The sequence below is a fragment of the Aulonocara sp. 'chitande type north' Nkhata Bay genome, linkage group LG9, assembly GCF_057382095.1.
Source record: "Aulonocara sp. 'chitande type north' Nkhata Bay isolate Kocher_YH1m ecotype deep benthic linkage group LG9, A_spYH_male_GT1.1, whole genome shotgun sequence".
In the NCBI taxonomy this organism is placed as follows: Eukaryota; Metazoa; Chordata; class Actinopteri; order Cichliformes; family Cichlidae; genus Aulonocara; species Aulonocara sp. 'chitande type north' Nkhata Bay.
In genome coordinates, this window is record NC_141352.1 from 17,625,548 (window position 1) to 17,641,393 (window position 15,846).

A 15,846-nucleotide genomic window follows, 5' to 3' on the forward strand; every position below is an offset into this window, starting at 1 on the left:
ATCGCAACAGTCTACTTGCCTATTGGTAATTGCTTCCAGTAATACCACCATAATACCGCAGCAATTTGCCCCTCGATTAACGTATCCATCGGCACTGTGGAGACTTTTACAGGCATCAAATTGGGCGCAGTTACGCTTTTAATGGGGACATTCTTTTCGCCATCAGGCCAGCAAAACCTTCAGAGGTGAGCACAGTCCTTTCAAGCGTCCAAGCGAAAGATTTACTGTTTCAGCAGCTTATGCTACTGACATATATGATCTCATTTACCTCCTCCTCTCGAAGCACCGCGATGATACAGCTTTGTTTTTGTTGGTTTACATCGTGTCCAGGGCAACTGTTGTGTCTTTAGTTGTTTGGGCAAAGATGAGGGAAGCAATGGTATCATGAACCGGCTGTACCTCCTCTTTCTCTGTTTCCTCTTTGTTCTCTTACTTTTTATGTCTCCTGTTTATTTACAGTCTCTCTTGTTGTCCTTCAGTTTGTGAGTTTTATGCACGACACCTTCGTCCCGGACTATTCGCCAGTGATTGTGTATGACTGTTTTTATAAGTTCATCCCCATCTTGTATATCTGTTCCAGTTCACAAGTCGTTTTCTACAAGAGAATTCAGCCTCAGCTCGCTCTCCGTCTGCCATCAGTCCTCTGTCTGCCCACCTGACAACTCAGTTTTCCCCTCAGGGCTGCACGCTCCATCTTCAAAGATCCATCCACTCCAATTACCTGACTATTCACAACAAGCTACTTTTAATCATTGCTAACTTCAGTGTGTGCGTCTTGCCTCTTGGGGTCCTGAAATTTTCAATCAACATAACAAATGGCGGTGATTAAAGTGTGTCTGCATGTGGTGTGCGTTGCAGGAGGTCTTTCCTGATGGTATCAGGAAACTGGAAATCTTAACTGACCTCAGTCAACACAGCAGTCCTTCTAGTACAGCAACTTGTATTAACATAGGTAGGATGATATTAACGGTGATCTTTAAAAATCATAGAAAGTAACTAAAAGTAGTGTACTTATACAAAGAAAATACTTTTTTTTAATGCACACCAATGTTAATTTTGCATACATACAATGTACAATGTACAAATTTAGACTACCAGAATAAAATAAATAAAATAAAAACTGGTTTGTTTTTTCCAGGATAAAACATACAAAAAAACTGTTGCTCTGGCCATGCTAGCATTCATTCACTGGCCATTTTATTATGTACCCCTGTTCACCTTCTTTTTGACACAAAAATGTAATCAATATATACTCAATACATTTAGGCATGTAGACAGGGTCAAGGCAACCTGCTGAAGTTTAAACTGAAGATCAGAATGAGGGCTAAAGGTGATTTAAGTGACTCAGAATGCTGCTTCAAGTCACTTATTAAACAAATGTACGCAGAAGAGCATCTCTTAAAGGACAAAACGTCAAACGTTGAAGCAGATGGGCTACAGAGGCCCACACCGGGTGCAACTCCTACGACTCACAAGGCTCACCAAAATTGGAGAATAGAAGAGTGGAAAGATGTCGTCTAGCTTAGTGAGAGTTCTGCTGCAAAATTCAGAATTTGGTGTAAACAACATGAAAGCATGGATCCATCCCGCCGGTCGATGGTTCAAGCTAGTGGTGGTGGTGTAATGATGCTGGGGATATTGTAGCACACATTTCACTCATTAGTGACTGTGCATCAGTTAAACACCACAGACTAACTGCTTATTTCAGCAGGATAAGACACCATGTCACAAAGTTCAAATCATGTCAAAGTGCTTCAAAGAAACAGGACAACGAGTTCACTGTACTCAAATCGCCTCCATGGTCACCAGATCCTGTCAGATCCAGTCACCTCTGGGATGTAGTGGAATGGGAAAGTCACATCCTGTATGTGTAGCCAACAAATCGGCAACAACTGTATGCTATCATGTCAATATGAACCAAAATATTTCCAGCACCTTGTTGAATCTGTGCATGTTTCAACTAACTGCTATCAGCCCTTAAATTTCAGGAAGAAAGTCGAGATAATGAAAAACATTGCTCACTTTTCCACACCTATTTTATTTTCTACAAAACACTGAGCTATTGTACTGCAGGCAGCACTTCATGAAAGGAAGCTGTAACACCAACAAAAGAGCCACACACAGCTATTGTATCTCATCCACCAGTCTGCGCTTAAGTCTATGTGTATCAAAGATCAGACAGAGCTTTATCATGCGCTCATCTTGTCAACGTCAAATCTTCAGTGTCGCTGTAACTCGGCGAGCGCAGGTAAAGCTACTCTTCTCCTCTCCCGTTTCAGGATTCACGCCAGAGCGGGTTCACATACTGAAAGGGTCTGCTGGCTCGTGAAGGGGTGGTCTGATGATATGTCATATATTAGTATTTTTTTTACACTGGAGGCTCAGTTACCCTTTGCAACAATGGAAGTGTGTATGTGTGTGAAATGCATTCTGGCCCAAACAGCCTTACAGTCTTTTTTTTTTTTTTTTCATCATTGTTTTTATTGCAGATTTTCCTTTAACACGACAGTGTCTCGACAGTAGACACAGAACAACAAAACAGTACAAACACAAAACGTACACAACAGCTCTTAAATAAGGCATAATACAAGATACAAAATACAAAAAATATAACATACAAGAGGTGGTGAGTCAGTCTTACAGGGCCCGGGTGGTGATCACGTGTGTAGTAGTCCTTTGAATAAGATAGCGGAAAGGTCCGGTCCAATATAGTCTAAAAAGGGGTGCCACATCCCATAGAACTGACCCACACTGTGGTGTATAACGTGTGTGAGGTATTCCAGAGGAATCAGTTCAAAAACTATTTTGCGCCAGCCACAGACAGTGGGAGTCCTATCGTTGATCCATTGTAAGAGGATATTTTTCCTGGCTGCAAATGTTAGAGTGTTATACAATCTTTTGTTGGCCGCCGCTTTTAGGCGGTCACTTGGAAGACCTAGAATCAGGGACAAAGGGTCCATCTCTATATCAACGTGGAAGATTTTCCCCAGTTCACCTGTAATGTCAGCCCAGTATTCTTGAAGCTTGTAACAGGACCAAAAACAGTGAGTTAAAGTCCCTACATCAGTTTTGCACTTAAGACACACAGGGGAAAGAGAGCGGCTGAAGAGGTGTCTGCGGTGAGGGGATACGTGTAATCTGTGTAAAATCTTAAATTGGATTGCTCTTGTCCGAGTACAAATTGAAATCCTTTTTGCGAGAGACCAAACGGTATCCCACTTATCTTCATCTATGGTTACCGACAGTTCCCTCTCCCACACACCTCTAATCCCCTGCGCATCAGTGGTAGTCAAAGCATTAAGCACATGGTAAAATGAACTCAGAGACACCGTCAGCTGTTGCCCAAACAAAACCCTCTCAACATCAGATACTTCAGGGTGCTCAGCAAGGGTTGTATTGTGAGTGATATAGTGTCGTATTTGCAAAAAACGAAAGAAATCCTGTCTAGGCAAGCCGTAACTGTTGGTAAGTTGTTCAAACGACATGAGTTCACCACCCGAGAAAAGGTCACCAAGAGACTTAATATTCTTATCAGACCATCGTTGAAAGCCGGGGTCCAAAGAACCCGGAGGGAAAGCAGGGTTATTCATTATAGGGGTAAAGGTTGATGTTATTCTCGATCTTCCCTCAAGACGGCCCTTACAGTCTTTTAAGTATAAAGTATTTTAGACTTTATGTTGCTGCAGAGTTAAATACACAATACGTCCTATTGAAAATGTTTTTTTCCCTTTTTTTTCTACAATAAAGTTTGTTTTTCATCGCCTGAGTTCATGTAAATCAAACATATTCTCTGCACATATTAATAAAAATGGAATTTGAGAATTCAATCAGCTTGCCCCCTGAAATGGAATACTTCCACCAGGGATGACAACAACAGTAACCTTACAGCGGGGAACTGGCTAACGCGTCTCATTAACTTACCATAAAATAACACTGCAAGGCCAAAAAACAGGGTGTTTCTCCCCACACACTGAACTCAGCTTGTTTCTTGCTTGGGTTCACTATATTGCTGCGGTTCCACTGCCTAGCAAAAGCTAGAATTTTGACATTTTCCATGGTTACACAATAACATGTGAGTCATATTCATTTTAAATATGGTTTGGACTGTGGTGAATATTAAGCGCAGAACTAATGAAAACAACTGGGAAAACACAGTGTCATCCCTGAGAACTACCAGAGAATCAACAAGACTGCAACCTCTAAGCTGATTTTATTTTCTCCTTTTGGAACAATGTGAACAAAACAAATCAAACTCGAGTCACGCGTATTTGGTTTTTTATAATTGTATTACATCGGGAAAACCTTGGCTAGCAGTACTGTAAGCCATTCCAAGGCGATCCTATTATTTTCTCATAAGCTCCTTATCCAGGTACTAGAGGAAAAAAAGAAAAAAGAAAAGAAAAACATCCAGTTTGCAAAAACCTCTTTCCTACTATAAAAATGCAGAGAAGTTGCAACTGCAACTAACTGTTGTAACCTCTAAGTCCATTTTTATCACACTCTTGCAGAAGTTGTACTTGTTCCACAGTAGGACAAAGCAGTGCTCCTTTCCTGCCTCCCAGTGGAAAATCTGCAGTATGTTTTACATTTACATTGTTCCCCGAACCTCCCTCTCTTCATTCCCCAGAAACTTTGGCACACACTAAACACGATCGCTCCCAGCAACATCACAAGTGTTTATTTCTCATCTATACATTTGCTTTCATTTGTATGCAGAAACTGCAAGTTACCAGGCGAGATAACAATGGCCGATCTGCCTGACAACATGGTGAGGCTCCGATGTGCATGTGGACCTAACATAGGATGTATTAGCGTCACATGGTAAATAAAGGTAATGTGCAAAAAAGGTTTAAAAAGTTATTAAAGTCTATAGACAATTTTCTGTCAGGTTACCTAAATTCAAATCATTTGCACTCATCAATGCACTCATCTGGGACAATGCTCTTAATAAACTTTAGACACAGCAACTGTAATTCAAGCATTTAGCCACTAGAGGTCAGACTGACCTAATGCTTAAACACATAGCACCCAACAATTTCTATTCCTGAAGCAGTTGCATTGCTGCATGTGAGAGGCCTTTAACACTGCGCACCAGTCAACAGCTTATTGTTTGGTGAAGCAGAATCAAGAGAAATGAGAAGATAATGTTGCATGTTTATAAAAATGAACAAAAACAAAGGTATTTTATGTAATAACCCATTACTGTACAAGGTTAAGTTACAGCAGCTTTTGCTGTGTCATCAAATTTGAGAGAGCACTTAATTCCAGCGATTCAACTTATCTGACAGCAAGCACCTCTCAGCTGTGAAGTCCTTGAACATGTTTCCAAATCCCTATCGGCTTGTGGAGCAGCTCTGAACAGATGACCACATGTTTTACCCTTGTGGACAGCAGCAGGGAAAAAAGATGAATATCTCCTTTAGGGATCAATATACTATCACAAGCTCACCAGCCCTGCCAAGGATCATCAGTCATCCTGGCATGCGTTTGGTCATAGCTACAGAGTTTTTGCCAAGACCTTCTTTCTAGTTGAGGCCCAAAAAATCCTCACGAGGGTCCTTCGTTTCACAAAGTCCACCAAGGCACCACATGATACGTGTTAGCATCACCTTTAATCAACTTTACAGTAGTGAGGCAGTCAACTCAGAGGCGGCGGTCTCTGGAGAGCTACGTGACCAGGCCTCGACAGAGGATCAGAAATGCATTCGTTTCTTTGAATTACTGCCATAGACCAAAGTGTCAAGCCACAGAGCCTGTGAGGGGTCATCACAGACCATCAGCATCCTGCTTTCTGGTTATATTTATTACTACTCTCCTGGGTCATGTCTGTTGAACCCTGCCTTCTAAAAATGGTGTTCCCAAACCAAACTGCATTCATAATTACTTTGCAAGAAGACCCATTTTCTCTAGCACAAGACTGTCATACACCAGACGAAGGATCAGCTACCATGTGAGGGCGTTTTTCTTTCAGATTTTCTTTTCACTTTCCACTGTGCTCCTGATGTAGCTCACGAGGAAGAATGGGTTGTCTGCAACTCGGGAGGTCGGTGGTCTGATTCCAAACTCCTGTAGAGTATGATTAAGCAAGATACTGAACCCTGAGTTGCCCCTAATGTATCTATTAGACCAGGGGTGGCCAACTCCAGGCCTCGAGAGCCGGTGTCCTGTACGTTTTAGATGTGTCCTTGATCCATCAGAGCTGATTTAAATGGCTGAATTACCTCCTCAACATTTCTTGAAGTTCTCCAGAGGCTGGTAATGAACTAATCATTTGATTCAGGTCTGTTGAGCCAGGGTGTTATCTAAAACCTGCAGGACACCTGCTCTCGAGGCCTGGAGTTGGCCACCCCTGTATTAGACTGTAAATTTGTGGATGTTAGGTTAAAAACACGTACGCATAGAATAAAGAAAACATATATATGTGAATGGGTAAATGACCACTGTGGCAGAAATTACCTTGAATGCTCAAATAGGGCAAAAAAGTGTTATATCAGAACCAGTCCGTCACATTTGGGCACAAAATTAAGGTGCTTAATTCAAAATTAAGCAGCTTAATTTTGTGCTTTTGTTACGCACCTTTGAAGCTTCTACCTGAGCATGCAGAGTCCTGCCTCATTTAATATAGGAGCTATTGCCTGAAAACACTCAGAAAGACACAAAAGGAACAAGTATGCCTAAAACATATACAGTTTCCATCTAATTTTGTTACATAATTATACTGTAATATCTATGAGAAATTTACTTGGTTGGTATCGTTCAGTTTATATCAAGCATATTTTTCTTGATTAATTACTGGACCAGACAAATATTTTTATTTTTCTGTTGCATTTTAGTAAAACAAATATTATGTCATGTCATGTTATGAGGGCAAAGAAAGTGTTTTTGAGTGAAGGAAAGATACCATATATGACAAGTATTTTGATTCTAAATATCTAATAATCATTAAAAGCAAACGGTATTAAAACTATACTGACAACGTTGTTCAGCTGATTGGAAATTTTTTGCAACACAAAAGAAAAGAAAAACTTTGTGTTTAAATAATATTTTCTAAAGATTTCTTTTATATATTAGCAGACTCACAAAAGCCAATTCAAGCCCAGGACCCTCCTGCAGTGAGGCGACAGCGTCACGGTTGCCGTGACGAAACATTACATTAAAAGAGCAATTAATTTGATAAAATGCCCAGCTTTGAAACCGAACACCTAAAATGTCGCAGCTTCAGTCTGTGTAACCGCGCGGGAATCGCTGACACGCAGTGAAAAAGAAATGAGACCCTCTGAATGACCCTGGTGAACGGATCCTGCTAACAAGCAGAAGTGTCTCACTGCTGTGACAGGAGCGTGGAGAGCACAGACTTGCGTAGATGTGTGTGTCACCACAGAGCAACAGCTCTAAGGAGACCGAAGAGAGACTGAAGCACTATTACTAGAAACCATGTTTGTCACAAGGAAATAAAAAGACTGCACTGCAGGTTGCCGTTCCTCAAAGAAGTACTGCTTGACAATCATTTGTTAGCTATGAAAATTTTTTGTAGTATTAGCTGTAACACAGAACTGTTGCGATTCAGATTTGAATGACATAAACGGTGTATGTGATGCTTTAAATCTACAAGTGTGACCATAAGGTACTTTACTCAAGAGAATCACCACGCAGATAAACATTACTACAACACACAGACAAACTGCGAGGAACAAGTGACAGACGGTAGCAGAGGGAATGCTTCACCACAAAAAATATTCAGACAACACATTCAGTTTAGAAAGAGGCATTACATCCTGCATCTGCACGTACAGAATGACAAGCTCTCAGAGCCTCCACTGAATTAAACTTTACATCAGGTGTTCTTTCCACTGACACTCATCCATCTCAAGTCATGGTGGCAGAACTGGCGTGGAGGAACGTAAACACACACATGCACTCCTGACACAGGCGAAGTAAATCAAATGAGCCACTTTGCGATTCTACGCTTGTCAGAGAGAACAACAAGACTCGCTAGCTGAAAACATCTGGCATTCCAGTGCAAACAGGAAGAGCAGATTCCTTTAACAGCTACTAAAGTGCTCTTTAGTGCAAATCAAACCAAATTCCACTGCATACACAACGCATGCCTCTGCAGGTGTGCGTATATACAATGCTTTCCATCAGTTCAAGTCAACCCTGTTACATGTTGAAGAAAATGTACATTTTTACATCTTTAGTTAACTTTAGGGCAACAGAATCTCTGCAACCATAAGAGAAAAGAGAAATTATCCAGTGAACAGCAGTTCTCTGGGTCTTGTTGATGCACGATGTAAGAGGGGAATAGCAAGACTGCTTTGAGCTGACTGGAAGGCAAGAGTAACTCAAATAACCATAACTTGGTTTACAACCAAGGCATGTGAAAGAGCATCTCTGAACGCACAACACATGAAACCATGAACCAGACAGGCTACAACAAAGCCGAGACCACACTAGGTGCCACTTCGGTCAAAATGAGGTTACAGTCCACACAAACTCGCTAACCTGGAAATAGAAGATTAGAAAACCATTGCCTGGTTGATGAGAGTCAATTTCTGCTGCAACATTTAGATGGTAGGGTCAGAATCTGCTGTAAAGGATGATGAAAGCATGGATCCATCCTGCCTTAGATGAACTTCAGGCTGCTGCTTGTGGTTTAATGATATGGAGGATATTTTCTTGGCACAATTTGGGCTCCTTAGTACCAGCTGAGCATCGCTTAAATGCCAAAGCCCACCTGAGTATTGTTACAGACCATGTCCAACTCTTTTTTTAATGGCTCAACTTAGATTCTCATTGAATTCAGTGTACTCAAAAGGCCTCCACAGTCACCAGATCTCAGTCCAATGGAGCACTTTTGGGATGTGGTGGAACGGGTCAATCACATTATGGATGTTCAGGCATTTATTATTTTTAATTCACCAAACACAAATTCCAAGTAACACACACGCCTTGATATTGTGCATCCAAACTGTGTGTGCTTAGGAAGGGCAGATGTAGTGCATGCTCTTTGCATGAGTAGGTAGGTGGCTTGTGGGAAATTTGTGTACAGGGCTCATGGCCATGATAATCCATCCATGTTTGCCATTAACCACTTTCCCACTTTTAGCAACATTTTTTCCCCACAACTCATAGAAAATGTGTCAGAACACAGTGAATTTGACTGTATGCAGGTGGCCAAAGAAAGCAGCTGCAGTAATAGTAGTGCTGTAAAAGAACCAATTTCCCTTTTTTCCCACCTAAAAAAAAGCAGGAGGCACAACATCAACTGAACATGCCATAAGCCTTCAAAGTAAAGTATTTTTTTAGTTGTGCTACGAGGTGTTTCTTCCAGTTGTGCAAAAATACACAATATGCATATTTTTTTATTCCACATAGCCTAAAAAAATATATAGTGAAAAATGTGTAGTTCCATCTGCAGACTTCATTTTAGTGTTATCTGAAATCGCAGTTCAGAGGTTTGCCAAATGCATCACATAAAAACACTCATACATGCAGACTCATAATCAGCAGTAGGATCAATGGTAGTTTTACACTGGAAAAACTAATGGACTGCATCTGCCTCGGAAAACCGTTCACTCTGCTCTATTACACAACAAATTTTTCACAGATTTGTAACTTGTGACTTTGTATGTAAGTCGTATCGGGCTGTGAGATTACCCAGAAGCTCCATGGCATCATCCTCGTCCTCGATCTCCTCTTCCACAACAGAGGGGGTGGGGCTGTGGACTGAATCAAAGGAGTCCTGGGACAGCATGGCAGCCAGAAGCTTCTTATGATGATGCTGCTGCTCCTTTAGCCCTTTGCTCTTCGCTTCCATCTTCAGGCTAAAGGTGAAATAAAAAAGTCTTAGCAAGAAAAATAGCATAAAGTAATATTTTTCAACCCTCATACAAACTGAATCACAATTAAATACTTATTAGCAAGTAATTACATTGTTGCTCACTTCTGTGAAGCATTTTAAAGTTGAATAGGTCATGAATCTGAAGCTATTATCTTCTGCAATAATATGCTTTGAGTTTCTGGGAAACACATGGAGAAAAATAACGGGTTTTATAATAACAGTGTTCCGACAGTAATTACATACTCTCATCCTAATCTGTTAGAGTTGTATCTAAGCAGACTCGAGCTTCCTAGCAAAAACAAAATAATGCATCTGCCCCAGTGCTATGCACATGCATGACTATACTTAAAAAGGTGTTTCACCAATCATTGCACTTGGTATTCATTCCATGGCTGGCACAGACAAAACAGAGTACAGTTATATGAAGTGTCATGTAGGTGTAGTGCACCTTGCTGTACCTGGGTAGCAGGAAGTAGATAAGACAAGATAATTGCTCTGAGGTGAGCAACAGTTAAACACTACCCACAAACCATTAGGCGTTTAGAGGATGTCAGGTTGAAAAGGGAATCTAAGCTCAGGATTTATAAGCATGTAGGTGTTGAAAGCACCCCCTGCAGTTTTTACCCAACGGGGGAGCCAATGATCAAATCCAAACGAGTTACTTACTGCTTGAATCTTTTAAATATTCAAGAATGGAAAAGATATATCTTTTTTTAAAGGATCGTTAAATATTTATAAAATCTGAATACTATATTTCTAATATTATTTCTTCTTATATAATAGCCAATAGTATTACTGCTTTGTTCCAGCACGTCTGGCTTCTGTTTACATTTCAACATTGTCTTCAGCCTCCACTATTTGTTTTATCATAAAGGCGTACGCTAACATTTCCCACATGGTAATTTATAAACATTACGCGCTGATTGCCACGGATTTATCCATGGAAATCACGATAAAGCCATCCATACGTCAACATTTGTGGAAAGAGGATCACAGTTCTGAGACTGTATTCAATTAAAATAATAACTATATGAAAAAAAAAGAATGCTTTTCTTCATATTTCTGTTCCCACACACAACAGCGTCTTCATTTTCCTTTACAGTTAAGAGATACACATACCACACTGAAGGCTGGCTTCCTCTTACCTCTATATTGGCGAAATTAATTTTCATATCCCAGTGGCCGAGGGCGTGGATTATAGGGGTGGAAGAGAATTAATTTGATGCTAATCTCAGTTTAATGACTTCTATTTACAGCTAATGTGAAAGGGTCAAAAGATATTTCTTCATACCCTCCGTGTGGTATTTATGCTAATAGTATCTGCTAATACGAGTAGTGGTGGTTGGTATGGGGTGTTTTTTACAGCTTTTGTCTTTGGATGAAGAAAAAAACAAAAAAAAGTTGGACCATTTCGCTGTGATTGCAAACAGTCAGGTTTAACCTGAGGCTAAACTTTCCAACATTGCGGCGAGAATCTAAGATGAGAACAGCAAACAAAGCAGGAAAGTAATAATTGTGAAAAATAGAAGTAAACAAAAAAAAAGAGAGAGGCTGCTCGGCTAGCTTGTGTGGAGACAGTGTTATTACTTTTGTGTGTTGTATAATGGGCCCACATCTAATATGAAAATCTCAGGCCCACTGTGCCTCCCTGTAGCTGTCCCAGAGTCAGCAATTCTTTTTCACCACAGGAGCCAAAACATTAAACACAATAAATATGACAAAAAATGCAGCTTTACGGCACTCTCTCTTCCTGTCTGAGTGACCAATAAGTAATCAGAACCCATAGAAGCGAATGTCTTTATATTTTTGTTAACAGAAAAAAACTTGTGTTCCTGCTATACGTTAAATGTGGAAGCCTCACTCCACCGGAACTCCTTGAATAAACTTTGGCCACAGTTCGTTCTTGATTTCCCAAGTGCACTTTGCACTTATCCCTCTGGAAACTGCAGCCCATCATACAGAGAATGGACACAACCTGTCACTATCTCTTATGGTCATAAATGACAGGTGGGCTGGAATGAGGGACAGAAGCAAAAGCTTGTAAGTGAAAGCAAGTAAACTTGCAAAAGTCAGAGGAGGAAGATGGACTGCATAGACGAAAAAGGTCAAATGCATGAGGAAGAAATAAAAATATATGTGCTTTCAGATTGCCGATAGAAGTTTTAATTTATTTTTTTGGCAGAGCTTAGTTGAAAATGTTAAAATTTTCATTGGGAGTGTCTCGGATGGACAGGAGTACAAATGAGTATATCAGAAGGACAGCTCTTTGGGAGGTTGAGCAGACAACGTTGGAGAGGTTAGAGAGCGGTGAGCATGGAAAAAGAAGACCACAGAGGAGGTTCATGGATGTCGTGATGGGGGACATGCAGAGGGTTGGTGTGACAGAAGAGCAGGGTGGGGGAGATGAAGTCATATGAACCGCTGACTCCTAAAGGAAGCAGCCAAAAGAAGAAGAAACTGAACGCCTATGAGCACCATGAAGGGACGCCCCATTAAAGTTCACATGGGATTTTAAGCGAGGGCACTGCTAGTCTTTGCCAGCTTTCCATTACATCAGTGGTCATTTTTAGCTTCTCTAATTATAAACCTAACCAGTGGATTTAAAAATCTCTAGCCACGAAATTTTATGTCATTTAGTATTATGACTTTTAATAGAAACATGACACTAGGCTGGGTCAGAAAACTGCTTGGAGTAATTGAAAGTGATGTGGATCCCCAAACAGAATGTGATAAGGGAGCAAGTTCCCAGTAAATGCAATTAAGAGTTGATATAAATGATCTATGTGATGAGCCAGGTACTCCTGTAGTTAATGAGAGAAGAGGCTGTGATTATATTGGGACACGACACCATCCCAAACAAACAGCGGCTCGCGTTTCTCACAGTCTTAATAGGTAAATACAAAACATCTCACTTACACGCACGCACACAGAGCAGAGCTCATCAGTGAGCCCACACACACATCCCTATCTCCCAGCTCAGTGTTTAAACTAAGTGATTTCTCCCTATAATCCACCCATACAGTAACCTAATGAGATTAACACTGTGTGTATGTCAGCTCAGGCCTGAACATGATTTATGGTTTTATATCCATTCCTCCTTTAATTTGTCATATCAGAAGCACATGCATGCACTTGTGTGTGCGCACTAACACACATGCGCAGCCCTTGTCTTATCCATGTGGGGGGTAACTTGTTGGCATAATGCATTCCCAGAAGCAGAATATTTGTCCCCACAGTGACACATCTCTCCGTGGCTTTCACACAGCACCACAAGTTTGTCACACTCCTCATAGGAAAATACATAACATCTCATTTACACAAACACATATATCCGGTTCTGTTGGGACCATAATTTGTGTCCCCTTAGTGACAAAAGTCCTTATGGATGAGTGAGCAGTTAGGTAAAAGTCCCCACCAGATAGAAAAACATACGCATGAGTGGACACACACACACACACACACACACGCACACACACACACACACACACAGGGCAATAGCCTCATCTAACAACCAAGTCCACTTGACTTGGAACTTAAAGGGTTTTTTTAAAGATGACAAATGATTTGATAATGCAACGCACGACACAGTTATACTGTCATAAACGGGCCATTTTTAAAATAACAAGCAGAAAATTTCTTGGCCTTGAGGACACAGAAATGAGGTTAGCTTTAATTTGAAATTGGGTTGAAGCAGTATCATGGCAAGCATGTTTGATCGCGCCTTTGAAATGGGATTATCAAACCCATTCAGATGGGCATTCCTCAGGCAGCCAGAGTTAGAAGTCTACCTCCTCCTATTTAAAGAGCCAACAAGAGCTTTGTGAAGTTTCTGAAGTTTTAAACTTTTTGCATTAAGTGACTCAGACGCACACATACACTCATATAGATGACGTCACAAATATACTATATTCCCAATCACTAACCTCCCAGCAGGGCTGCTGTCTCCACTCCAACATACTTCAGTTTTAGACCGAGGGACGGGAGGGTGCAGCATTTCCGCAGCCAGCGGGTCTGCGTCATCTTCGTCCCGACCAACCCACTCCCCCACCACCCGAGGGCGCAGAACTGCGTTATATCCCACCAAGTTCTAAAACAGAAATGCATATTAAAACAGCAGGAAGTAGCAGACAGAAAGGGAAAGATTAAAATGAAAAGAAGCAGAGGTAGAGGTGAGAGGAGTCAGAGAACTGCTATGAATCTCTATCTTAACACTGTGTACTTTTAATTCAAAAAGAAACCCTCAATTATAATAATAATGGAGTTTTTTTTAAATAATAAAGTTCAGAAAAAGAGTAGAGTGTTGTCTGATATCTGCCTCCCAAGCAGCCTCTGTACACATTTGCACGATTCAGTGTGCAAAAAGCAAAAATACTTATCCTCATCTTTCACAAAATCCAGAAGGAATTCTATTGTCTCTGCACGATCTCAGCAGGTATTTAGTATTCATTCCCTGTTCTGTTCCACAGAAAAGAGGGAAAATCTCTGGACTATAAGCCAAGGATGTTGGACATGGTGCGCTGAGCAAAAAGTAAATTCCCTGTCAAAACATATGCTGTATTTCTCAGAGCCAACATTTTCAAAATCGATCTGTGCATCTCCAACCTGAGCAGCCGCTGCACTATTGTGCCGGGAGGGAATTTGGGCCAGGCGAGGACAAAGGCAGAGCGCAGACAAAGCTTTGCGAGTAAGATCCACAACGAAGGGGCAAGGGAGAGGGAGATGGAGGACATGCTTTACTGAAGTATCACTCTCGAATATCAATCCCTTGAGATAGCAGTTCATCATCAGAAAAAGATGATGTCTGTGCTGCTCTGTTGAGCAAGTGAAAGTTAAGAAATCTGGCTCTTTTATTTGATGTAGCATGAGTAATTCAGCAGGGGTGATGAGAGGAAGACCAAACTAGTGTCAATATAGGAGTGTTTTATTTTCCCGGCTAGTTAATATCTACCTGGTCAAGCTCATCAGAGATGGCGATGCCTGAGGAAAAAAGAAAATGGTTTAAAGCACAGAAGCATCTAATACGGTTTTACATCCCAGCTTAGGCTGCTTCTAAGCTTAGTGGTGAGCCTGTAAGATAAGCTGCTCTATCCGGTTCCTTCTCGGGATTAACAGTGACATTTACAGAAAGGTCTAGACTTTAGTTCTATATGTTAAGATGTATTAAACACTGCTGAGTATGATGTAAGCATGCATTCTGCTGAGTTGCAGCCACTCACTGCGCGACAGGCTCTCCAGGGCCTTGCCGAGCTTCTTGCTCTCCTGCAAAATGTGGTTGAGCTCATCAAAGTCCCTGCTCTCCCTCCAGTCCCAGGGCGGGTACTCGATTGACCGAGGCACTGGACATCACAGAAGCAAACATGCAATTTACGTCAGCGCATCCGAAAGCATTGCAGATCCACTTTGTGTGAGTATTATGAAATGGATGAGAACTGACCCTATGAAATGTCCAAATAACCATACTACAATCTGCAAACACCCCTGCTTGACTTTCTATTTGCCCAAACACGACTTTGTGAATTACTGCAGGATGAAGTGAAATGGAAACTTTGGCAGAAAAGTCACAGAGTGGCTTCCAGAGGCAGAGAGCTGACTGGACTGAGGCCAGGGGACAGTGTCTGTCAGTCTGTCAGTCTCTTTGATTAACAAAATAACAAAATAACTCAAACAGTCCCCTAGCAGCGCTCCAAAGCTTTTGGCGGTCTCACTCAGACATGCAAGGAGCAATATTGTTTTTTAGAGGACGGATTACTCGTTCATCCATATCAAACGTTCTTATGCTCAAACACAGCTGGACGGAAAATCAACATCAAGTAACAGTGAAGACGTGCCAAAAATGTGCCGGTTATCTACCAGCCTTCAGTCTCTGAAAACACACTGAAAACTATAGAGAGGAATTTGGATTAAACTTGATGCATGTTTGAATGAAACTAATATGTCCTGACAGGTGCAGAAAGTGAGTGGTCTGTTTCCCCACAAATAAACTCGAGGGCGAATATTTGTCAGCG

General features: G+C 41.1%; 1 protein-coding gene across 5 annotated transcripts in view; it reads right to left on the minus strand.

The window, feature by feature from the left end:
• Positions 1-15,846, minus strand: part of lg9h8orf34 (linkage group 9 C8orf34 homolog) — a 70,802-nt gene that overhangs the window by 38,620 nt on the left and 16,336 nt on the right. For all 5 annotated transcript variants that reach the window (XM_086306172.1, XM_086306171.1, XM_086306169.1 and 2 more), the window contains 4 exons: positions 15,058-15,177; positions 14,790-14,818; positions 13,765-13,928; positions 9,658-9,824 (listed from right to left, as the gene is read on the minus strand). In XM_086306172.1, the coding sequence (XP_086162298.1) occupies positions 9,658-9,824; positions 13,765-13,928; positions 14,790-14,818; positions 15,058-15,177 (480 nt within the window). The remainder of the gene's footprint in view (positions 1-9,657; positions 9,825-13,764; positions 13,929-14,789; positions 14,819-15,057; positions 15,178-15,846) is intronic.